Source organism: Pogona vitticeps, chromosome 4, assembly GCF_051106095.1.
Source record: "Pogona vitticeps strain Pit_001003342236 chromosome 4, PviZW2.1, whole genome shotgun sequence".
Classification (NCBI taxonomy): domain Eukaryota; kingdom Metazoa; phylum Chordata; class Lepidosauria; order Squamata; family Agamidae; genus Pogona; species Pogona vitticeps.
In genome coordinates, this window is record NC_135786.1 from 216386803 (window position 1) to 216412355 (window position 25553).

General features: G+C 45.6%; 1 protein-coding gene across 1 annotated transcript in view; it reads right to left on the reverse strand.

The window, feature by feature from the left end:
• The window catches only part of AZIN1 (antizyme inhibitor 1), a 38714-nt gene extending 16527 nt beyond the window's left edge, over window positions 1-22187 (reverse strand). Inside the window, exons 1-3 of the mRNA XM_020783417.3 lie at window positions 21769-22187; window positions 3372-3509; window positions 242-445 (exon numbers count right to left, since the gene is read on the reverse strand). Coding sequence (XP_020639076.2) covers window positions 242-343 — 102 coding nt within the window. The 5' untranslated portion in view covers window positions 344-445; window positions 3372-3509; window positions 21769-22187. The remainder of the gene's footprint in view (window positions 1-241; window positions 446-3371; window positions 3510-21768) is intronic.
• Window positions 22188-25553: the final 3366 nt, after the last annotated feature.

Sequence of the window (25553 nt, forward strand, 5' to 3'; positions counted from 1 at the left end):
AAGAAGAAAGACAATGGAAGAAAAAGATTATTGCAAGAGGTCCCAACTAGGGTGGTGGGGAATACAACTGATTTGTATTTTGGTTTATGTATTTTATGTTGTAGTTTAAAATAAAAAAATAAACCCATTGATTTCCTTCTAGTAAACAGTGACACTTAAGACCCAGTTGTGAGACTTTACCAGTGGATGAAACACAAACTTTAAAGTGGACAATAAAAATAGGGTGATGGAAATAGCTTACAAGAGTATGTTCATAAATGCAGCTGTCAATGACATCTCCAACATGTACTCCTTCATCCAGTAAGCCAATGGAGTAGTTTGCGTCCTCAAGAAATCCTTTCATCTCAGCCGTATTCCGCAAAGCCGACAGTCATAAACCAAGAAGCACAAGGGATGAGCCACAAAGCCAAAGCCTTAGAGCTGGGTTCTTAAATTATGCAACAAACTGTTTGACAGAAAGCATAATGAAAACATCAGTTGGTACAAATAGCATAGCACAGAATTTTCCAAAACGTTTTTACTCCTCCATTCTTTTTCTCCTTTCCCTGCCCCCAAATCAGAAGAGAAATGCAAACATACTACTAATTTAATTTTGCAAACAGATCATTAAGCCTAGCTATGGGGCTCAGTTAAATCATATAGTAAAATCTTTCTGTGACTGTACCACTTATACAGGATTATAGAGGGGCAATCGTTGCAGGAAGCAAACTCACAACTGGATATGTGGATGGGGATTCTAGCCTAGGATTCTCATAGTATGCTAGTTGTCCCCATTTAAGAAGACTGCTGCTTTTAATAAACTAACATTTTTTAAAATGCAGCCTCAGCCTATGATTTAAAGCAGTGGTACCCAAACTTGGGTAACCCAGATGTTCTTGGGACTACAGTTCCCAGAAGCCTTCACTACCATTTGTGCTGGCTGGGGTTTCTGGTAGTTGCAGTCCAGGAACACATGGGTTACACAAGGTTGGGAACCACTGATTTCAAGTAAAACAGTGCCACAAAAACCTCCACAATGCCATTTTGTTTAATATCTAGATCAGTCTTAAAATTTTTGAGGTCTCAAGTAACAGCTGGGGACAGAATATCAACTTCCACCCAGACTCTTTTGCAGGCATTTCTTCGTAGTCAATCAGATACAATTATCAAGGCTACCACCCAAGACAGTTCTTTCATATTACTTTTATTTTTAACCAAGAATTATGAAAAAAGAGAACATTTTTGTAAAAAGACAATCAAACCACCTTAAAGCTACAGATTTCACTAAATGAAAGTGAGGAGGGTTTTTAAAAACCCAATTATCAACTACCATGTTCCTAATTTTCCAGCCAGCTATTAGTGAATCCAACTGTAGTTCTTGGCTAAAACTTATGTTCAGGCCACTCTGCCATATAATCTTCCAAAAGGGTGAGAAGGCATGTGCGCTCATAAAGCAAATTCTTCAAAAAAACAGCCTGATCCAGTAATCTCTGCTTGCAAAAACAAGGTGGGGCATACTGGTTCCAGAGGGAAAGAACAAAAGCAGTTTCTCTTGTGGAAAAGTATCAGGTGAAGGTGGAGACAGAAAAGGCTTCAAATTTAAATATACACCCAGGCAAGCCAATTTTAATTAATACTCTGTTCCAGGTAAACTCATTATGTTTAATTGACTTTTTCCTCAATAAATCATTTTATAGCAGAACTCCAGGGCACTTATTAGTCAGCTAAAACACACATACAAAACACCAGGGTGTGCCAATGCTCTTCAAGCTTAGGCACACCTAAGACACAAGCATATTTGCTGGTAAGCATGCATATAGAGCTACTTGATTAAGGTTAATTTACTAGTGATGACTCATCTAAAATATTTATACACAGTACTGGAAAATCTTAATGCAAAATAAAAGCCAGAACACCTTGGTACTACTCAACCAATTTACAGAAACACCTTGGGATGACAGAAGGAACTAAATGTTAAATTGTCTTCAGGATGGACAACAATTCATAAGGCCAACATTTACTTGTGATACAAGTGCTATGTTCCATCAAGCTATTTCTGACTTTATTTATTTATTATTTATTCATTTATTTATTTAACTTATATGCCGCTCACTCTACCCAAAGCTCTCTGGGAGGCTTACAATAATTAAAATACAATTAAAAATAAAATGATTAAAATATAATTAAAACAGACTTATGGCAATACTATGCAGAAATACAGTAGCCATTTATTATCTACTTCTCTCCTACCATCATTTCAAAGGTGTTTAACTGGTACATAACTCCTGTCCAATCATGAATCCAATAATTTGTAGTAGTTAAATAATTTACACTTATGTCACTTCACACAAGACGTGCCTTAGATCCCATATTCTACAACTGAAGTGCTCACTTGAGACCTAATAGTGGTTCTTTATGCACAACACATCAATTAGATAATTCATTGTCTTAGCTAGCACACAAACAAAATTGAACATGGGGGAATTTATAATAAGCAAATCCTATGACCCAGAAATACAGTAAATATGAAAATATGAACCAATATTACTCAAAAGATGTTGACATAAATGCTGTCTTGAACTACAACCATGCTTTCATACTTTTCTATTTTTCTTTGGAACAATCAAAAGGAAAATAAGTTTTAGAAAAGAAGATAGAACTGAGCTAAGTGACAGATAAAGATAAAATCTTGTTGGTTCAAAGTTATATCACACAAGCTGAATAACATCATGATCCGTCAAAGGGATTTTTAATTGCTTCTTGTACCCCCTTTCAGGTTCCAAGGTTCCTTTTTGCCCTGGTGAACTTTTTAAGAGTCTTGGGATGAGCAGAGAGCCTTAAAATATTGAAAAATCACCACCAATAGAGGGATCACTCTGGTGGCTTTTTTTTTTTTTTTTTTTTTTTTTTTTTTTTTTGGCTTGCTTGCTTGCTATTAAAGGCTCCACCACTCCATCCTGAGGCTTCTAAGGACTTTCCCAGGACAAAAGGAATCCCTAGGGCAGTGGTTCTCAAACTTGGGTCCCCAGATGTTCTTGGACTGCAATTCCCACAAATCCTGGCCAGCACAGCAAGTGGTGAAGGCTTCTAGGAACTGCAGTCCAAGAACATCTGGAGACCCCAGTTTGAGAACCACTGCCCTAGGGAACCTCAGACAATGGGGTGGGAGTTTTCAATAAAGTTAAATTAAAAGTTCTCTTTGTCAGATAAGGACATCATATGGCATAATTTTCCACAAGAGATTTGCCAACTGTCTCCTACACTTTGAGCAACTGCTTTTTGTTAAGATAGAAAGATCTGTTCTGTACAGAGTTATAACAAAAAGTAAAGCAAAATGTCTGTTCTGGGAACTATCTTATCTTTATGAAAAATAAAGATAAAGTTAAACTTACATGGACAAGTTAGGAGATGGAACCCTACTATCATCAGCTAGGTTCCCAAGGTGGCTCAGCGTTGAAGTCGAACTGTTCTCGATAAAGCACTTCTCCTAAACCCTCTGGATAGTTGTAAACCTGGTCAGAGAGCTTGCCCTGTGGAGAAAATATATCTGTTAAATAGTCATCAGTAATAAAGGAAAGCCAGATCCATATAATAAATATCCAGATATATCCACGCTAGTTCATCCACTGTGCTTAACAAGAAGAATTGAACATTCAGGCCATAGCATCCACAAAAATCACCCAAGACCCAATTTTCAGAAAGAACAGGTTGTTCAGCTATACCCTTGAGTGGCTATCTGTGAACTCACACCTATAAGTTCACTACAGCTGTGCAACTCAATTCTGCAATCTACCATAGCTGAACATTGAGAGTCCCACCTCTCCTCAGTACACATATTTCAGTGTTTCCCTTTATTTTCCTCTCAGTTCCATGTTCACCATATAAGCATAGAAACAATCAGACAACAATCAGGGTTGTGTGAGTTCACAGATGACCACTTGAAAAAACAGTTACAGGTAAGCAACCTGTCTTGCACAGGATCCGCGATTCACTCTTGTGGGAGGGGAGAACAATCTTACTTCTGGATGAGAACGAATGTCAGTCAGTGAAGAACTGCCAACAAAACAGTTCTGCCAAAATGTGCATTGCTCCTGGATCATGCATCCAACCCGTAATGCTGCACAAATATTGATGGTTGTCACCATGTGGCAGTGCAACAAATATCTGGCAATGGTGTTCCTCACTAAGTAAAGCAGTAGGTGTCACTGTAGCTTGAGAAGAGTGTGGATTAATTTGTGGAGGTAAAAGTGTGCCCACAAGCTCATATGAGAGAACAATTATAGCCCCAATCCATTTGAAGACGGTTTTTTTCCTGCCCTGTGACAAATGAAGAGAAAATGTATACATTGAAAATAAGCTGTTCAGGACAACTAAAAAGAGAGGGCCTGGCACACATCTAGAATATGAAGTGACCTCTCTAACAGTATTGATAGTTAAATGTTGGGAGAATTATATCCTGATAGGTGAAAGGATGACACCACCTCTGGGAGGAATATGACATCTAATCTGGGAATCACCTTATCTTTATGAAATGTAAGATATGGTTGGTCAATGAGCAATGCAAGGAGCTTACTAGCTCATCTGACTGATTATAAACTTTTAAAAAATCTGTTTTCATTGGCAAGAGCCTAAGGTAATGGGTTTGGATGGTTTACCCAAGAGTTCCGAAAGAAGAAACCAGGAAGTAGTGATTGGTTGCAAAGGAGGAGAGAAATTTTTACAGCTGTTTGGAATACAGTGGTGCCTCGTACGAGTGCCCCGTTTAACGATGAATTCGCATAGCGATGGCATTTTTGCCATCGCTTTTGCGATCGTATAACGATGTTGCCTATGGGGAAAAATCGCTTTGCGATGTTTTCCCCATAGGCACCATTTTCCCCCAGCTGAGCGGCGGGAGCCTCCGAAGGAGTGCTCCCGCAGCTCAGCTGGGGGAAAATGCCTGCGGTGGCCTCGGAAGGACCCTTCCGAAGGGTCCTTCCGAGGCCACCGCTGGGATTCCCCTTCCCCGCAGCCGGCTTCCCCAGCCATGGTCGGACTCTCAGGAGTCCGACCATGCATGGGGTAGCCTGCCGCGGGTCGGATCCAAGCCGCGGGGAGAGGGTGGGGGGATCCGGATGGATCCCACCACCCTCCCCCCGCGACCTGAGGAGGGTGGGAGCCATGGCCGGACCCCCGCGGCCTGAGGAGGGTGGGAGGCATGGCCGGACTCTTTGGCAGCCACCGCGGCTCGGATCCGATCTGAGCCGCGGTGCCTGCCAAGGAGTCCGGCTATGCCTCCCACCCCCACCCCCACCTCCTGCGGCTTGAGAAGGGTGGGAGGCATGGCCGGACTCCTTGGCAGGCACCGCGGCTCAGATCGGATCGGAGCCGCGGTGCCTGGCGAGGAGTCCGGCCATGCCTCCCACCCTTCTCAAGCCGCAGGAGGTGGGGGGGTGGGAGGCATAGCCGGACTCCTTGGCAGGCACCGCGGCTCAGATCGGATCGGAGCCGCGGTGCCTGGCGAGGAGTCCGGCCATGCCTCCCACCCTTCTCAAGCCGCAGGAGGTGGGGGTGGGGGTGGGAGGCATGGCCGGACTCCTTGGCAGGCACCGCGGCTCCGATCCGAGCCGCGGTGCCTGCCAAGGAGTCCGGCCATGCCTCCCACCCCCACCCCCACCTCCTGCGGCTTGAGAAGGGTGGGAGGCATGGCCGGACTCCTTGGCAGGCACCGCGGCTCAGATCGGATCGGAGCCGCGGTGCCTGGCGAGGAGTCCGGCCATGCCTCCCACCCTTCTCAAGCCGCAGGAGGTGGGGGGGTGGGAGGCATAGCCGGACTCCTTGGCAGGCACCGCGGCTCAGATCGGATCGGAGCCGCGGTGCCTGCCGAGGAGTCCGGCCATGCCTCCCACCCTTCTCAAGCCACAGGAGGTGGGGGTGGGGGTGGGAGGCATGGCCGGACTCCTCGGCAGGCACCGCGGCTCCGATCCGAGCCGCGGTGCCTGCCAAGGAGTCCGGCTATGCCTCCCACCCACCACCCACCTCCTGCGGCTTGAGAAGGGTGGGAGGCATGGCCGACTGTGCTTGCAGCAGCGGAAGAGGTGCCCGGTGGAGGAGAAGGCAGGAGCTGATCTGTCATTTCTCCTCCTCCGGGCACCTCTTCCGCTGCTGCAAGCAACTTCGGGGCAGTCCTTTGGGGGAAGCTGGGCTGTGGAGAAGAAAGGCAGAAGCCCATCCGATCTCCCCCCCCCTCCACACCGGGCAGCTTCTCCCACTGCTCCCGATGGTTGGGAGGGGAGAACGGATGGGCTTCTCCCTTTCTTCTCCACAGCCCGGCTTCTCCCAAAGGACTGCCCCGAAGTTGCTTGCAGCAGCGGAAGAGGTGCCCGGTGGAGGAGAAGGCAGGAGCCGATCTGTCATTTCTCCTCCACCGGGCACCTCTTCCGCTGCTGCAAGCACAGTCGGGGCAGTCCTTTGGGAGAAGCCGGGCTGTGGAGAAGAAAGGCAGAAGCCCATCCGATCTCCCCCACACACACACACCGGGCAGCTTCTCCCGCTGCTCCCGATGGTTGGGAGGGGAGATCGGATGGGCTTCTCCGTTTCTTCTCCACAGCCCGGCTCCTCCCAAAGGGCTGCCCCGAAGTTGCTTGCAGCAGCGGAGGAGGTGCCCGGTGGAGGAGAAATGACAGATCGGCTCCTGCCTTCTCCTCCACCGGGCACCTCTTCCGCTGCTGCAAGCACAGTCGGGGCAGCCCTTTGGGAGAAGCCAGGTGGTGGGGGAGAAGGCAGGAGCCGATGCCGTCTTCCCCCCCTCCCCCGAGGCTTCTCACAAAGGGCTGCGCCCGATAGTGGGGGAGAAAACCAGATAATCCGTTCCTATTGGAACGGATTATCCGGTTTTCAATGCATCTCTATGGGAAAACACGTTTCACTTAACGATGTTTTCCCATAGCGATGGTTTTTTTGGAACCAATTAACCTCGCTATGCGAGGCACCACTGTAGTTTAATGTCTGAGTGAGTGAACCAAGAGGCAGCAGATATGAAGGCAACACTGGTAAAACTAGCAGCGAAGTAAACTTTAGCCTTGAGAAAAGAGGAAATACCATAGCACTTTTAAATACCGTAGGATCCCCATATCCTCTACGATTTTGTTTCCAGCCTCCTGCAGATACTGAAAACTGCAGACAATAGTGAACACTACATAGAGAGCTTGGCATTACCACAACTGGTCACTAGAGGGTACCAGAGACCATGCTATGTATTCACTAACTGTCTAACAAATATCATTAGCAGGGTCTCTGGCTCCCTCTAGTGGCTGGTTCTGGCCTGTGAAAATAGTTTTTCTGGATTTTTTTCTTTTACTATTTTTAGTCCATGGATAAGTAAAACCACAGATACTGATCTCATGAATATGGGGGTTCTACTGTACTTAAAACACAGTCATACAGAGGAGGGGCAGGATCTGTTTTCAATCATCCCAGACACTAAGGGCACAATAAGGGGAACAAGCTACAGGAAGCCAGATTTATATCAGGAAAAAAACTGTTAGAGTAGTACAACACTGGAATCAATTACAGTGGTGCCTCGCTTAACAGGCGCCCCGTTTAACGACGAATCCGCATACCGATGAAGATTTTGTGATCGCTTTTGCGATCGCATTGCGATGTTCCCTATGGGGAAAAAACGCTTTGCGATTTTTCCCCATACCTTCCCCCAGCTGACCGGCGGGGGCTTCGGAGACAGGGGTGAGGCGGTGGTTGGAGGAGAGCCGGGAGACAGGGCAAGGCCCGGGTGTTCTGGCGGTCTTCCTCCTGGCGCTGGCGGCGGAGACAGGGGTGAGGGGTGGCTCGGGGAGAGCCGGGAGGCAGGGCAAGGCCCGGGTGTTCCGGCGGCCCTCCTCCCGGCGCCGGCGGCGGAGACGGGGGTGAGGGGTGGCTCGGGGAGAGCCGGGAGGCAGGGCAAGGCCCGGGTGTTCCGGTGGCCCTCCTCCCGGCGCCGGCGGCGGAGACGGGGGTGAGGGGTGGCTCGGGGAGAGCCGGGAGGCAGAGCAAGGCCCGGGTGTTCCGGCGGCCCTCCTCCCGGCAGCGGCAGCGGAGACGGGGGTGAGGGGTGGCTCGGGGAGAGCCGGGAGGCAGAGCAAGGCCCGGGTGTTCCGGCGGCCCTCCTCCCGGCAGCGGCAGCGGAGACGGGGGTAAGGGGTGGCTCGGGGAGAGCTGGGAGGCAGGGCAAGGCCCGGGTGTTCCGGCGGCCCTCCTCCCGAGCCCTCGCTCGCCCACCACCCAAGGACGCCCGGTGTCTCCCGGGCTGGATGGCTGGCGAGCGAGCGCCAGGTGGATGGCCCGCCCCTTCCCTGCCACCGAGCCCTCGCTCGCCCGCTGCCCAAGGACGCCCAGTGTCTCCCAGGCTGCTGGCTGGCTGGCGGTGCTTTGCCATGATCAATTCCCTGCTTGGGGAACCGATCATAACAAAGAAATGCTTTTTAAACAGCTGATTGGCGGTTTCAAAATGGCCATCCGCTGTTTTCTGGACGGATTCCTCGCTTAAGAGGCACCGAAAATGGCTGCCCCTATGGAGGATCTTTGCTGAACGGTGAGTTTTTGCCCCATAGGAACGCATTAAACAGGGTTTAATGTGTTCCTATGGGGTTTTTTGTTCCGTTTAGCGATGTTTCCAGATAGTGACGTTAATCCTGGAACGGATTAACGTCGCTCCGCAGGGCACCACTGTATCTCAGGAAGTGGTAAATGTTCCAATGTTAGAGGCATTCAAGAGAAAATTGAACAACCATCTGTCAGATCTACTTTGGTTTGGATTCCTGCGTTGAGCAGAGAGTTCAACTCAATGTCCTCATACACCACTTCAAATTCAATTATTTTATTATTCTGATTCTATTGCTCCTTTCCTTAAGAGTGAAGTGACTTTGTGTAATACTGGTGGAGAGGCCTTGTATCTTATATAGATGGTATTTCTGGACATAGGCTGGAAAGTCAGTGGTTTCAGTGATGCTGGAAGGTGGTAGTGCTTGAAACTTTATGACATAACCAGAAGAAATTATTTTTATTACCGAAGAGTTGCATATTACCGTTGCCAGAGGTGACAATGATGTATGAAGTCTGTCCCCAAAAGGTGTTCTCGTGGTGAGTAGATGGAAGCAGCAAGCATGAAAGACAAGATTTGGAAGTTCAAGGTGGCTTCCTCTCAGTTATTTGAACTGGCTCTGTGTATAAGCAGAGTATGTGCCAGAGGTGGTGTGAGATGAAAGATGTATGTTTGGTTTATAGAATGGAGTCCTATAAAATCTCTGTTGATTATATGATTGGGACTGTCTCTGCTTGAAGTGAGGTTGTGGTAATAATGTCTACAGCTGCAGGCCTCAATGCCTTGCACAAGATCTGCAGGCCTCAATGCTTTGGTCCAGACCTTCAAATGTTTTTGCACTGACAGGCCTTGCTTGTCAAAAGGGAGATCCTCAATTGTGGCTTTGTTCAAGCTACTCTTTACTGAGTAGCATCTACTATGATAGAGTTTGGATAGGGAGGTGTGAATAAAAACTGACAATCCTTTTCACATACCTTTTATAGGTATATGGTTTCAGAGACTGTTATGCCACATGAAACAAAGAGGGTAATACTGGGATTATATGGAGTGCCACAGTCTGAGTTTCAATAGCAAAACAGGAAATAGAAACAATCCATGGACGATACTAAAGATGTTGAATCCATGCTCAATACTAAGGATGTACTGTGGCCGATACAAAGACATATTCGTGGATACCATGGTTGATATTGTGAAAATTAATGTGCTGATGTCAGTTTCAAGTCCAGCAATGAGAGTGAATATTATTGTTTCTCCAGTACTAGGGAATGTTGTCCTGTGGGTACTGTATAGCCATGAAGTGTAGCTGGTGTGCCTATTTTGGTTGCGGGTGAGGCCCCATGGGACATGACACTATGGATGTGGTCCTGAGAGGTGGGAACCATGGAGATGGTCTTTTCAAGCCCATTCACTGGTAAAAGGAATGACAAACAGGGATGACAATTGATTGTTTCTGGAACGGTGTTCTCAAAAATAGAATAGAGAATAGTGATTGGACCAATGACAGTGATAATATATTGGTTATCAATCTGTGCATTGTGAGTGGGAACATCCTGAATACACGGAGGATGGGAAAAAATCCCTCAATCTCAGACACAGCTGATAATGAGGCCTCCATTTCAGAAATTCCATTAAGGATGGAGGTCTGGCCAGAAGTTGGTATGAAATAATTTTTTGTCAACCACTTTCCACATACATGATCTTTCCAAAATCTATGCTTGTGATGGACAATACCTTTGAGTATATTGTTTGGATGTAATATCCTTAGCTCTCGATATTGCAGGTGAAGCAGCAATGAAATGGTGTGGTGGTGGCAATTCCCAGTCTTTAGATCTCAGAGACCTGTCACTTATATTTTGTGTATTCAGAAATTGTTAGGATTAGAGATGGGGGTATTCATATCTGTGTAAGAATGCAAATATCCCCGTGCAGCTGGAGTTAACATGGGTCTGGCCCCTGGAGCTGGACTGTCCACTCACGCATCTGCTGCTGCCGCCAGCCCCACTCTTCCAATTGCTCTGGAGCACCCGGTCAGCTAGCCACTCGTCAGCCTTAAAGGGAAACTCACCTTCCCTCCTTCTGCCAGGAGTGGCTAGCTGACCGGACACTCCGGAGCCATTGCAAGGAAGAGCAGGGTCGGTGGCAGCGGCGAATGTGTGAGTGGACCCTCATTACCTCCAGCTCCCCAGGGGTATTTGCAGTCATATACAAATAACCCCATCTCTAGTTAGGATGTTGCCCTTCAGTGAGGATCATTTATTTATTTATTTATTGAACTTCTAGACCAGCGATGGCAAACCTATGGCATGTGTGCCACAACTGGCACACAGAGCCCTCTCTGAGGGCACGCGAACCATAAGTTGCCAGATCGCTACCCCCGGCAGCCAAACCTGAGGCAATGGCTGCAGCCGCAGTGCTAGCGTCCTGACAGGTGGAGGGCCAGGATCTGGAGCAGCTCGTGCTGGCGGGGGTTGGGCACTATTGGAGGCAGATCCAGAGTGGGGTCTGGAGTCACCTCCGTGGCTGGGATTCCCCTTTCCGCCACCTGCTGTTGTCTTCCCCCCCCCCGTTTGGGCACTTGAGCGCAAAAAGGTTAGCCATCACTTTTCTAGACCATCCAACGTAGTGAAATACTATTCGGGGTGGTTTACTGACTGCGAAGGAGAAAATTCCTCTGAATCACTATGTTTACATCTTTTATCTTTCTTCCTTCCCTTTGGCTCCCCTGTTGTGGGAATTGGTCCCTTTACTTCAACTAAGAATAGTTTCTTTACAAAGAGTAAGCTGTGCATAGAGGTATGCCCTGACTACATCAATGGTGTGGCATAGGTAAAGGTTCCCCTTGACATTTTTTGTCCAGTCGTGTCCGACTCTAGGGGGCGGCGCTCATCCCGCTCTTCAAGCCATAGAGCCAGCGTTTGTCCGAAGACAATCTTTCCGTGGTCACATGGCCAGTGTGATTTAGACACGGAATGCTGTTTACCTTCCCACCAAGATGGTACCTATTTATCTACTCGCATTTGCATGCTTTCGAACCGCTAGGTTGGCGGGAGCTGGGACAAGCAACGGGCGCTCACTCCGTCGCGTGGATTCAATCTTACAACTGCTTGGTCTTCTGACCCTGCAGCACAGGCTTCTGCAGTTTAGCCCACAGCGCCACCACATCCCTCGGTGTGTCATAGATGGTGCCAATAAGTCAACAGTACAGAGTGCATAGGTTTCAAAGCTACTACAAGACCAGATAGTATTGGACATTTTGGTAGTCTCTTTAGAGTGCTAATCCAAGGTCAGTTTCGAAGGCTGGTGGAGACAGATGCCTTGGATGGGAAAATTGCTTTCTCCCAGAGTACAGCTTTAAGCCTGGCCTTCAATTTTTGTGACTTTGAGGGCCGAAAGCTTGGCGATGTTTTCAAATCTGTGTATTATGTTTTTTCCCAAAATACAAAACAAAAAAAAAAAAAAACACTCTTTGCCCTGCATTTCTTGACTAATGGCAGTAGTGCCATAAACTACTGAAAGGAAGAGAAGCAGTTAGAGGAGGCCAAGGTTCAGAGGTAGTACTTTATAGACGGACTGACACAGGAATAACTATTTACATAGAGAAAAACAACAAGTAAAAAAAGAAGGCCACTGGAGGTGATGGCATTCCAGTTGAACTATTTAAAATCTCTTAAAAGATGCTGCTGCTAAGGTGCTAGACTCAATATGCCAGCAAGTTACATCCCAATCCCGCAAAGAATGCTCCAACTATCGTACAATTGCACTCATTTCACACACTAGCAAGGTTATGCTCAAAATCCTCCAAGGTAGGTTTCAGCAGTATGTGGACCGAGAACTCCCAAAAATACAAGCTGGATTTCGAAGGAAAGGAACTAGAGACCAAATTGCTAACATACGCTGGATAATGGAGAAAGCCAGACGTTTCCAGAAAAACTTCTACTTCATTGACTACGCAAAAGCCTTTGACTTTTTGTACCATAGCAAACTATGGCAAGTTCTTAAAGAAATGGGAGTGCCTGATCACCTTATCTACCTCCTGAGAAATCTACATATGGGACAGGAAGCAACAATTAGAACTGGATATGGAACAACTGATTGGTTCAAAAATGGGAAAGGAGTACAACAAGGCTGTATATTGTCTCCCTGTGTGAGGGTTTGACTTTGAGCTCCCTACTTGCTTCAAAGAAATCAGAAGATATTTGTTGTTTTGAAACAGGTGAAATATTTATTGGAGTACAGTGGTGCCTCGCTAGACGATGATAATCCGTTCCACTGAAATCGCTGTTTAGCGAAATCATTGTCTAGCGAAAAGCATTTCCCCATTGGAATGCATTGAAACCTGTTTAATGCATCCCAATGGGGAAGAATTGTCGTTGTCTAGCGAAGATTAACCATAGGAAAGCCGCTTTGTGAACCACCGATCAGCTGTTTAAATTGCTGTCTTGTGAAGCTTAGGTCCCAAAAACACCTGTTTGCAAGCATGGAGGGAGCTGTCAAAATTGTCGTCTAGTGAAAATCGGTTTGCAAAGCAGGGACCAAACATTGTCCAGCGAAATTCCCCCATAGGAATAACTGTTTTGCGAATCGCTATAGCGAAAAAACTGTCATGTGGGGTAACTGTCTAGTGAGGCACCACTGTATTTAACAAGTAACAAGAGTCTATAACATGATTCCAACATTTTTCTCCTTCTGACAATGGGTCTTGAAGGGATTTCCAGTCATCACTAAGGAACAGGTTTCTCTCACAGACATTCCACAGACCTGGCCAGTCTGTAAAGACGTTGTTAGCTATGTTCTGTCCCGTCTCACCTTCCAACAAGGGCATGGTCTTGTCATCCCAGTTGTCATTCCACAATGGGCGTCCTTCAGGTGCTGGGTCCTTCCAGGGTCCTCCCTGTAACCCTTCCTCCTCATCTCGTTTATTCTCCATTCTAGCCTTTCTTTCCTTTCTCTCTCAACTTTCTCCTTTTCTTCTCTCAACCTCTTTCTCCACTCTCTTCCCTCGGCCTCTCCCCAATATGATGGTCTGGGTGGTATCTCTCTTCTCCTCCTAACCAGCCTCTTCCTTGTGCACTCTTAACCTCTCTCATGCCCCAGTCCAGGGATCCTCCATCCATACCCTCTCCAACCTGTTGGTAACTGCTCCTCCTTTCTTTTTATCTCCACTGTTCGCGCCTCAAACTCGACCCTCTTCTTCTGCTCTTTTTCCACCATTTCTCCCTGAGCCTTTTCCAAAGTCACTCTGAATTTCTCTTTCTAGCCCGTCTGTTTCTGTCTCTCGCTGCTCTGTCCTTTTGGGTGCCGTGATAGGTTGAGTCTTTATCTCCTTCTCTTTGGTATGGAGGAGGGACAGCTCTCCAGCAAGTGGGATATCCCTCTCGCCTCCTGTTTCACACCCTGCTTACTTAACTTATACAGTGGTACCTCGACTTACGAACTTAATCCGTTTTGGAATGGCATTCGTACGTCAAAAACTTCATGAGTTGAAGTACTATTTTCCATTGAAATGCATGGGGAGAGGCCGAGGCAAGAGAGTGGAGAAAGAGGTTGAGAGAAGAAAAGGAGAAAGCTGAGAGAGAAAGGAATTAATCTGTTCCAGCATTTCAAGAAGTGGCGACGGAAGGGGGAATCCCAGGCACGGAGGTGCCTTGAGACCCCACTCCGGATTCACTGCCAGCACCAGCTGCTCCGGATCCACCTGCTAAAGCACCAACACCATGGCTGCAGCTGCCTTCTCAGGTTTGGCTGCGTGGGGGGGCGGAGTAGTGATCTGGTGACTTATGGCTCACATGCCGGCAGAAAGGGCTCCGCGTGCCAGCTGTGGCACACATGCCATAGGTTCTAGACTGTTTCCCTGCCTAACCAGGTACATCAGTGGCCTCATTATTATTAAATGAAAAGTAGGCCGATCTCTGTGTCATTCAGGCACTGCTTACATCTTAGCCCCTAGATTAATGTATTTTACTAGTTTCATGTAGGTGAGAAAAAGCATAAGAAACAAAACAGAGCCCTGAAGAACTCTATGATATAACTGACAAAGCTAGGATTACCCATACTATGATATTCCCAACTGCCATGTAGTCGAAATGAAAGCTGGACAATGAAGAAAGCTGAAAAAGGGGGAGGGGAACCCTGGCTCTCTGAAATGTAGCACTGGAAGAATGTTTTTCCAAATAGACAAATCAATGTGCTCTAAATCAAATCAAGCCTGAACCTTCACCAGAAGCTAAAATTACTAAAATTAAGTTATTGTATTTTGAACACATAATGAGAAGACTCATCAGATAAGACAATGCTTCGAAAAGATGAAGGCAGAGGGAAACAAGGATGATTTAATATGAGATTGATGGCTCAACAAAGGAAGCCACTACCAGGAAGTTTTGTGGGCATCCCATTACCAACAAGTGCATGCTGGGCTCTCCTGGACACAGAGGGTGCTGAGAGTCACAATCTTGCTGCCCCTTAGGCTCTTGCTGCCCATTAAGCCCCTGAAAAACTACCTTCCCAGGGAGCATCGTGACAGTTTTTTAAAAAAATTAAAAACATAAGACAAAGGCCAGAGAAAGTACTGTAGTCGCACACCTAGCCACAATTATAAGTTTTGCAAGAACCAAGTAAGGCTATTAATGATAGGGTCTTTTGAAGAACATTAATTCAGAGTTGCTATAAATTGGAAGCAATCTGGTAGCACATAAAAACAACAAACAGGTGCTATATTCCAATTGCTGGGGAACAGCAACAGTTCTACTGCATCCCTGCTTTTTAGGCTACTGTTATGCACTTCATGTGAGGCTTCATCTGGAAACTGCCTGGAAACCTCAGCATGTCCAAAGATTTATAACTAGACTACTGGCTGCAGCCAGTCACAGGAAAAACACGACTACAACAGCTTCACTGGCTACCAATCCATTCTGAGACACAATTCAAATGTAAACTTTGTATGTCTTTGTATGAAGCAGATTTCCCTATTTTGCCTATATTTTAAAATTTCCAAAGAAGGTCTCTCTTGGAAACACTCTCAAAGAAATGTTTAACAAGGACAATAGAGAGGACCTTCTTGGTGGCTGCCCCCATGTTGTGTAACTCATTTCTGAGAGAGGCTGGACTGGGTCCATCTGTTTTGTCCTTCCACCAGAAAACAAATACCTTTTTATTCAGGCAAACTTCATTTCATATAACTGGTTCCTCAGGAAAAGAGTGATTATGCTGATAGAGGTGGTGTGTTTTTTACATATTTTCAACGAGCCTTTACTCAATTACTATTTTTATATGACATTGTGAGTTTTAATGTTATAAGCTAGAGGGTTTTTATCTAATTTGCTTCATATTGAGTGCTGCCATAAGGGAAATATAGAGTATTAAATAAATAACAGCTCAAATCCTGTTCAAAACACAAGTCAAAACCTTACTTTCAGTCTGTTCTTCCCTGACAAAGCAAGCACTGCTGTGTGACTCTCAGTGGGCAAATTTGTGTGACTCTCAAATGCAGATACAAGGTTGGTGTGTGTACCCAAGCACCCCCAAGAATCACAGGTGAGGGGGGTCACTCTGTTTACCAGGGAGGAACAGATGAAAACATACACTTTGGCTTACACTATAAACAGGATTTCAGCAAATTAAAGCTTGTTGGCTACTGCAAAAAAAGAATGCAAAACTACATAGGCGCTTGGTTTGATCCAACAGGACTTCTATTTTCTTGTTCATTCAAGCACGAATGGGAATACAGTGGTGCCTCACTGGACAATTACCCCGCTTGACAATGAATCCACTTAACGTTGAAGTTTTTGCAATCGCAAAATGATGTTTAGATGGGGGAATTTTGCTTAACATTGATCGGTTCCCTGTTTCGGTTCCCTGTTGATCAGTTCCCTGTTTCGGGTTTCAAAATGGCCACCGGCTGTAGAAAATGGCTCCCCGCTGTGTTAGGGATGGATTCCTTGCATTACAGGCACCAGAAAATGGCCGCCGTATGGAAGATCTTCGCTGGATGAGCAGGTATTTCGCCCATTGGAACGCACTGAACAGTTTTCAATGCGTTTCATTGGTTTTTTTATTTCGCTTGACGAAGTTTTCGCTCTACAGCGATTTCGCTGGAACGAATTAATGTCATCAAGCGAGGTACCACTCTACAGCATCTACTTGCTCCACATAAACAGCCTAGCCAATATGCTACCATAACTGATAGGATCCAAAGTGCTGAGGAGTCTGAAATAAGGTACACAAACACCCTCCTATCCCTTTTCTAGCACGGTCATCCCAGAGAACAACCAATGCAGTTTCTGTTCTAAAATCAGGACTGAAGCCATACTAAGGCCATAAAGAGGAGATGGAACCAATTTCCACATCTAATTCCTATTTTTGTGTGTGAGAGAAAGACAAACCTGTATTTTACTTTACACACTGATCTTTTGTACTGTAAGATTAAATTTAATTTTTTTAAAAAAAATATCTGTAGACTTAAGGGTAAGCAATGAACTCGATGGAATTTAGACTTGGAGCACAGTGTCTACAATCAGACTTTATCAAATGGGATCTACTGTACTTGTACCATAAGCCTGTTTGGTTTCTTGTGCTGGCCTTTATTCATGACACTGTGTTTTTATACCAAAAGAAAAATATAATTGAAATAAAGTCCCTGCTTAAATGCATACTTAGTCTCAATGCATCATAAAAACTCTTTGCTGTCTCCCAAGACAGCATACAGGAATTAAAATATATGTGTAGATCTGCAAGTTTAGTCATAGCAACTGGACTTCTTTCTTGTTCAGTTGAAACGTTTTGCTACTCATCCAAGTAGCAAATTTGGATAAGTAGCGAAACGTTTCAACCAAACAAGAAAGAAGCCCAGTTGCCATGACCCAACTTGCAGATAGCCACACACAGATGAATGATTATATTTACAGATATATGTGTAGATATAAGTGTAATTCAATAATGACCTGTCTACTTTTTAGGTACAATTGCAATTTGTACAGCAGCCTCTAGTTTAAAATTAAAATCTCTCCAGGGGGAAGTGGATATTGTTCCTTACAATTCCAAAATCTCTTTTCTTAACAGTAGATTATTTTATTCACTGTTTTCTGCATAATTCAACTGATTTTATTAAATGCAGTTGTGCTTCTTCAACCTGTCATTTCAGGTCACACTTAGCGCACTAATTTAATGCTAGGTCCTTAACTATAATTATGCCCCTCACATTTTTAATCCATAACCTAAATACTACATATAGATAAGGAACCAAAAGAGGCAGAGTAATGAAATTATTCATACATTTTCTCACATGGGTGAACTGGCTTGATAATATGAGAATCTTACAGAAAAGAAACCCACATTATGTGCCTTTAACAAACCCTCTGGTTTATTTAATAAATTATTGTTGCTCTCTTACATCTCCACCTCTCCACCCAGTTTGTTAGGATACAAGGATATACTAAGTGGCTACTAGCTTTGCTTCATCCCATGGACAGGAAAGATTAAAGAGCCTATTGTGGGCTACAGAACCTCTTTTACTCTGCTTTAACTGGTTGGATAAGGGAGGGGAGGGGGCTTCGGTGATACCTGCACTTGGAAAAGCTTATATAGTAGTGAGGGGGTGTCACATTGCAAGCAAGCTGCAGCAGCAAAAGTAGCATTGTTCACACCATGACGGGAAGCAAAGAACTAGACAGGACCAGTCCAGACTAGAACAGACCCTCCTCCCCTTTCACTACCATTATTCACTACACAACTCTTCTGTTAATAAGCCACCACCCACTGCACAGAGCTGCAGCACAGCACTCACATTCTAGCTGGTAATGGCAAAGACGTAATGAGGGCATTGGGAATGACCAAGTCAGCATTGCTAAATGAGACTACACTGCTGAAGGAGACACTCCAGCTAACTAGACTACAGCTTCAAGTGACAGCATTTCCTCTGGAAGAGTAGTATACAGGCATGCCTAATCGCGCTTCTTTGAATGCCCTATTTTGGTGTAAAGTGCTGAGGGCTATCTGCATTTCAAAAACAAAACCATCAAACATACAACCCTTTCCCCTCTCTTTTTGTGCAAACCCCAACTCCCCTAGTTTTTACTAGGGGAGTGGAATCTGAATTATCTGGTTGAGATTTAAGAGAAACAGCAGTACAGAGGTTGTAGAGGACCACTCTGACATCTACATTCTGATTTCTCTGCTCCACGAGTATATGCTCAAAAAAATTGAAGGCATGTTAACTATGAACAACTAGCAACTGCTAAGACAGCAAATGTTTTCTTACCTAATTCAGTGTTTGAAGCAAGAGCAAAAAAGGCTTTCTAAACTGACATTAATTAAAACAAAACAAATAAAGAGTTATCAATCATTCCAAAGACAAAATTGCAGTCAAGGTTCTGCTCTTGTGCATGTCACATTGAACAGCGAAATTTTTGCATATCCCACTCTTTTTTCCACAAAAAAGAAAGCAAGTTTTTGCCAAGTTTTATTCTGTCCGATGAACTTGCATAAATATTTATGTGCCTCTCTCATTTTCTATTTAACTCCTCACACATGTGGTTTGGTTAGTATAGCAGCAGGAATGTCAAGTTGCTATCCAAACTCAGATTAACCACTATAGTAATATCTATAACACACTGGATGCCAGCAATATGCCTTAGAAACTTTGTGTTTCAAACTAGCCAATCTTAACAGAACTGAACTGACACACTCAAATTGGTGTTAATCTTTACACATATTTTCTGGATACAGTACTTTGGTTGTGGTAGACGAGCAAACTACCATAAAACACACATACCCCGCCATACATACACTTACTCATGATCATAATGTGGAATTCCTGCCTTAGTACATTTACTTACCCATTTCAAGTTACACTGAACTCAGCAGGGCTTACTTCTTAATAGACACATGTAAGAGGGCATTGTTAATTAACTGGTCTCTCTTGAATCTGGGTAGTTTTTCTTAACACTTCTATGTATGTTTAGAAACAAACTTCCACTGCTAATTTGCATGCATAGAACAAGGTGGGGGGTTATCTACTCCAGAGTAATTACACAACTTCTTGTTTTGCCTGGAGCAAAGATTATTAAAAAAATATGTTTCCCATCTGAAGAATGTGACAAATGGGAAGTACAACAGTGCTTCCAAATCACTGAAGAAAGAATTAGATAAGATTAACAAAAACTTCTCAATCATAAAAGCTGTTTGGCTCTTTGACAAAGGAACAAACTGCCTCAGAAAACTGTAGACTCCCAATTTTAAAGATTTTTAAGCAAATGATACATTTGGGGTATTCCACAGACAATGAGCACATGAGTTCAATTTCAGTCATTAAGCAACAGGAATAGGTTTTGTATTACTGACTGCATTCATTGACAAGTCTGAAGTTTTAGCACCGAAGAAAGGGATAGTTTTATGAAGTCCTGTGTGAACCACATCTTTACTTTTGATCAAAAGGAGGGCAGTAGAGCCAGTGTCACATTAGGCAGCCAACTATCAAAGCATCACTGCCCATTCAAAGTATCAAGAACAGTCGAGACACAAACAATGGATGCAAGATCCTCACAATCATGTTAGATTTTCAAAGTAGAGAGAAGCTGATTTTTTTCCACTCCTTTGCTGACACTCCTATATGTGGCCTGTCTTTATGTAACCTGGCCACCATGACAAAACAGCTGGTCTCATATGGAGGAAAGCAAGACATTGCAAGATCGCCATACTAACCATGAATATAAAGAGGTAGCACCAAAAGAAACACCAATTTTGACAAGGTACACGAAGAAGGAAAGCCCTTATTAGCGTCAGAGAACAACAGAACCCACAGTAGCTGGTTTCAATTCTAGACACACACACACAGCAGTCGCCTCTGAAAAACCAAAGGGAGGGGGAGGAGAGCCTCTGCCATGTCACCAGCTCTCCTTGTCTCCTTCACGGTTACAAAGCGAGCCAGCCTGCCTGCCTGTCCTCCCCAAATTCCAGGGAGGGTTCCCTTGTCCGGGAACATCCGCCCGACAAAGCATGACTCCCTCCCGATGGTGACGAATGGAGAGGAAGACTCGCTGCCGGCTTTCACAGATGGACGGACGGACGGGCGGGCGGGCAGGGGGGCGAAGAGACGAATAGGCTTCCACGCTGTTGGGCAGAGAACAAGCGAGCCCTCCTTCTCCAGAAGCCGCTGGCCTCCCATTAACCGCCACCTTCAACGGCTGTGGCTTCCCGCGGCTTATCGCTGCGAACTGACCCAGTTCTGAAGCAGCCACCCAGGCGGCGGCGGCGGCAGCCTCCCACTCCCCTCCACGGGAATCCGCCATGTTAGAACAGCCGTCAAGCCCCTCTGCCATGTTCTCTTTCGAAGGCTGTGCCTCGATTCCCACTCCTTCTCGGCCAGGCCACCTACATTCGCCCCAACGCCCCAGAGACTGAAAGCACCGAGGCTCCAGACCCAGAGAATGTGGAGCCCCCTTCCTTCCTCAGGCAAGCGGCCGCCATGTTAGGATAGGAGCTCCTTTTCCCCACTACCACTAACGCCACCTTCTCTCACACACCCTTGACCCCTGTGGGCAAAAGCTCCGAGTTTCTTCACGGGGAGCCCAGGCGGAGGTGGGCAAAAAGGCAACGAGTGTGGGCACCCCCGGGTGTTCAAGGACACGTGACAGACGTATTTCCCCATCCTCACAGAAGCGGGTTTACGAGGCTGAGCGCCTTAACTCCCAACGCCCGCCCCTGGTGCCAGGAAAATTCCGGTAGCTCTCACTTCTCCTCGAGTGAAACTATCCATGTCCTGCCGGTGCTTGTGAGGGGGTTGGGTTAATTAGGCTGCCCACCCACCCACATCGAGCTTTCGGCCGCAGAAGGGAACGGAGGAGGAAAACCTCGTTAACCGTTTTCCAACGGATTCGGACCTCCAGACAACTCCCGCCCGCGATCCACACGGCTCTTTGCCCCTCTCCTTTCAGCATGGCTGCGCGTCAACAACACCATCTATGGCGCTCCCCAACACCGAGAAGCCAGCCGTCTCCTCTACTACCCTTCACCCTCATCTCTGTATATGGAGATTGCCGCTGCACCTGCGCCCATCGTGACCCGCATGTAACGGGGCCGGAGGTTTACCAGGCGGACTCTCGACCTTCTTTCCAATGCGACTTTACAGCCCCTGCCTCAATAATAATAATAATAAGGCAAATTATAAATTACCTCAATAACAAATATGTCCAGCCGTAATAATAATCATTAGAGGTACTCACGTGGGACAACGGCCCGAAAGATTTGGTAAATCGTCTTCTCTTTTTAGGCGGAATTTTTAAAGAGTGATGTGGGAACCTACAGCAGAAATATGGGAGGCGGCAACGGCGCCTTCCAGGGCCATAGGCTGCAGAAGCGACCGGCGAAAGAGCGCAAAGTTGCGCCGAGATTAGGGGACGCAAGTGCCGAAAACGAAGGAGACCGTGTGGAAGAAAGGGGCAGAGACTCGGGAAGAGAGGAGACAACTGAGTGGCCAGAGAGAGAGAGAGAGACCCACAAGCTACCGCAAGAAGCAGAACCAACGAAAGAAGCCCCAGCTGCAAAGAAGATGGCAAAAGAAGAGGAAGGAGGGCCTCAAGCCGAGTATTTATAAGCGAGCTGGGCTGGAGGCGGGGCGAGCGCCACGCGTCACAAGCGTGCGAGGAAGGAGGCGCCTGCTTTGCTCGCTCGCTCGCTCGCTGGGGCACCCGAAGGCGCCCTCTCGTTGCGGCTCGTTTCCTTCCTGAGGAGAGGGCAAACTCCTGCGGGCGGGAAGGGTAGTGCGCATGGGCGCAGGTCGCACGCACGGGCGCAAAGGGGGAGAGACGTCAGTTCTCCCCCTAAATCCCGGCCGTTCCGAGACTTGACCTGACCTGCATGCAGGGCAGGGCGTCTCTATGGTCACCCTCCGAGAGTTGAACTTAAATACTGTACAGTAAGAGTGGCGTTGACCCTGCGTACAGATAATTGCCTATCTTCACCTGGTCATGGGGCTGTCTCTAAATATATCAGTTATATATTCTCACTCCAGTGTCTGAGGAAGTGGATTTGATCCGAGACAGCTCCAATTTAAATATAACAGCTTTCAAGGTGCACACGTGGTTTGGGGCGTATGAGCGAGCGATCTGTCTAGAAAGCAAAATCTCTTCCTGTTTGTGTGCCCTTCCAGCTGCATGATCGGCCCAAACCGAGTCGGTACAGCTTTCCACCGCAAGGGCTTTTCCATGGCAGAAAGGGTGTACCTGTGCACCGTCTGCCTGTCATTCAGAAGGACAGCGCAAAGGTGGTCTCTGGTTTCTTTTTGAAAAGTGATATATCATTATGCAGACAAAGTGTGCTCCCACAACCTCTTGGAACATCATCACAGAAGGTTCTAAAATGTACTTTTGGTAGGGAGCTGCCTATGCCAATGGCATTTTACCTTTAAAATTTACTGCTGAAAAAACCTGTTCACAGCTATATAGTTCTGAAGAATAAGTGTGGGTGGAGTGGGGATGAGCATTAGGAGGTAGTTGCTATTCACACAGTGGCAGCTTTTTGTTAGGAAAATGAGACAGTGCCCCGTCAATCCACTAATACCAGATGGGCGGGATATAAACAAACAAATAAATAAATTCCCTACCAAAATATAGAGCGCTAGGATCCTGCCTGCTTTTCCTCATAAGAAACTCTCCGCCTCAGCGGGATGTAGAAGTTGTCTGCCCACCCTGGCTTTGCCCACAATTGGTTGTTGTGAGTTACACCAACAACAACAAAGGGCACCAGGTCCACTGGGGTTAGACAACAGGGAGATACTACAACTTCCTGGCAGAGCTGACCAGAAATGTCATGCATTAAATATTGGGGAAAAGGGTAGCTTCAAATTCTGGAATGATGCAACAAAATATGCATGGTGGTTCTTGAACATGCGCTGGTGTTCAAGTGCTCTTCATGACAAGTCCCCCTAGCCATGCTTTCCAAGGGAACCTGAAAATGCAGAGAGCTGTTTTGATCTATAACAACAACGGGTTGTAGCAGTTCCTATCTGCACTTGAAGCAAGCCTTTTGTAAAGCTAGCCAGTCTTACTTACCTATTGAAGGCCACGCCAAAATACTCTGCATTACAATATGGGTCACTGTTACTGGAAAAATCTCCTCCTCCTCCTCCTATTCCTGTGGGGAATTATGGCAGTTGAAGTCAGAGAAAGTTGAGGGACCAGCGAAAGTTGAGGCGGTGGCTGATTATACCAATCTGAAAATCACTGACTACATAGATCTTGGCTTCACTACACCCTTGCCTATATACAGTATATGAAGCTCTTGTCTGTAGGAACCTTTAGACCAGTGGTTCTTAACCTTGGGTTACTTAAGTGTTTTTGGACTGCAACTCCCAGAAGCCGTCAGCACCAGCTGTGCTGGCTGGGGTTTCTGGGAGTTGCAGTTCAAAAACACCTGAGTAACCCAAGGTTAAGAACAACTGCTTTAGACAGCATGAGAGAAGGGGGAAGGGTTTCTAATATGGTGTCCCAAACACCTATTCCAGGACAAGATAATGCCTTTTGTCTCAGATTCTGCACTCTTGTGCATCGCTAAACCATTCACTGAGGTAACATTAACATAAATGTTTATCAACATCAGGCAGTTCTGTCAGGATTATTGGGGGATGGGGGAGAGAATTAAGCCATGATCTGGCAAATTGCTCAATTCTTGCCTATATTGGATATACAGTATTTATTTAGCTCTTTCCCTTCCCTTCCAGTACCAATATTTTGAAAATCCGCCCTTGTATTTAAGAGCCTGATTCCCCAGTAGATTGACTCATGAATCTGTGGCAAAAAACTGCATAATTACATCTGCTATTTTGTGTTCCTTTTCCCAGAGGCTGTTGTGAATGAACTCAAATACAGTTATTCTTTCAGCTCAGCCAGCCAAAAGATGAATTCTGGGATATGCTTCCTGACTTCTCTGTACTTTATCACTGTGTGACAATAGAAGTAACAATGTGTCTACGAAAGTTAAACCATGCTGCTGACAGAACAGCAGTTTAGGAATAAATTGGAAATATTGCAGGAAAAAGAACTGTGGTGTTTTTTTCCCCTAAGAATGGTAGGAGCACATGAGAATTCCAAACTTCAGCAAATATGGATTCCTTTAAAACCTGTTTTTTAGAAATACTGCCACTCTGTAATTTACCTGCCTTGTAATTTTTTTTCTGTCCAAAGATTCTTACTTTAAAGGTCCAGTCTTTTATAGGGTCATGTCTTGGTCGGGTTAGTACAACCTGGAGGGTAGAGGTCTGGTTTTGGTTTTAATGAAAAGGTGTCTTGGAGGTTGCACTTGAGAACAGACAGGGCTGGTTAACATTTATATTTTCTTCTATTTGTGGGCTCAAAGTAAGTCAGGCTGCCTTCCCAAATACAGGGTAAAAGATAAAGAGGATCCCCATCTCATGTGATCAAAAGCAGCTGAAGATGTGGCATTTTTAGCTGCGAATTCCAAGGGGAAAGGACCACACAACCTTGTTGATCCCTCCTTTTTATCTGCTCAGTTTTCCAGTTTCCATCAACTACAGTACTTTTTTTTTTTTTTTTTAAAGCAGGAGACTGATTCAGGTTATATCTGCTTTGGCTCAAAATATATTCTTTTAGTCAAGATAAACAACAGCCTTTCTTGATAAATCACATGCTTGACCTTTGTCAATATTTACAGAACTGACAACTGGAGAGAAACACATTTGAGAACAAATACATGTTATAAACTCCCCACTAGTATCTGTGGGTCATTTTAGTGCAGCAGATAGAAGAAGTTGGCTCATACTGTCTACTACTAAACATCCCACATTGAGACTGAAATGCATAATAAAAAGAAAGATGAGAGAAGAAAAGTATTTTGATTGGCTTAATTTGTGCAGTGGAATCCACATTTTACGACAAGATAAATAACAGGAATCTATCTACAAATACCTCTCTTAGATATGAAATTAGCATTGCTCCATACATTCAAAACTACGTTTGGATAAAAAAAAATTGTATACAAGGGATGTACAGTT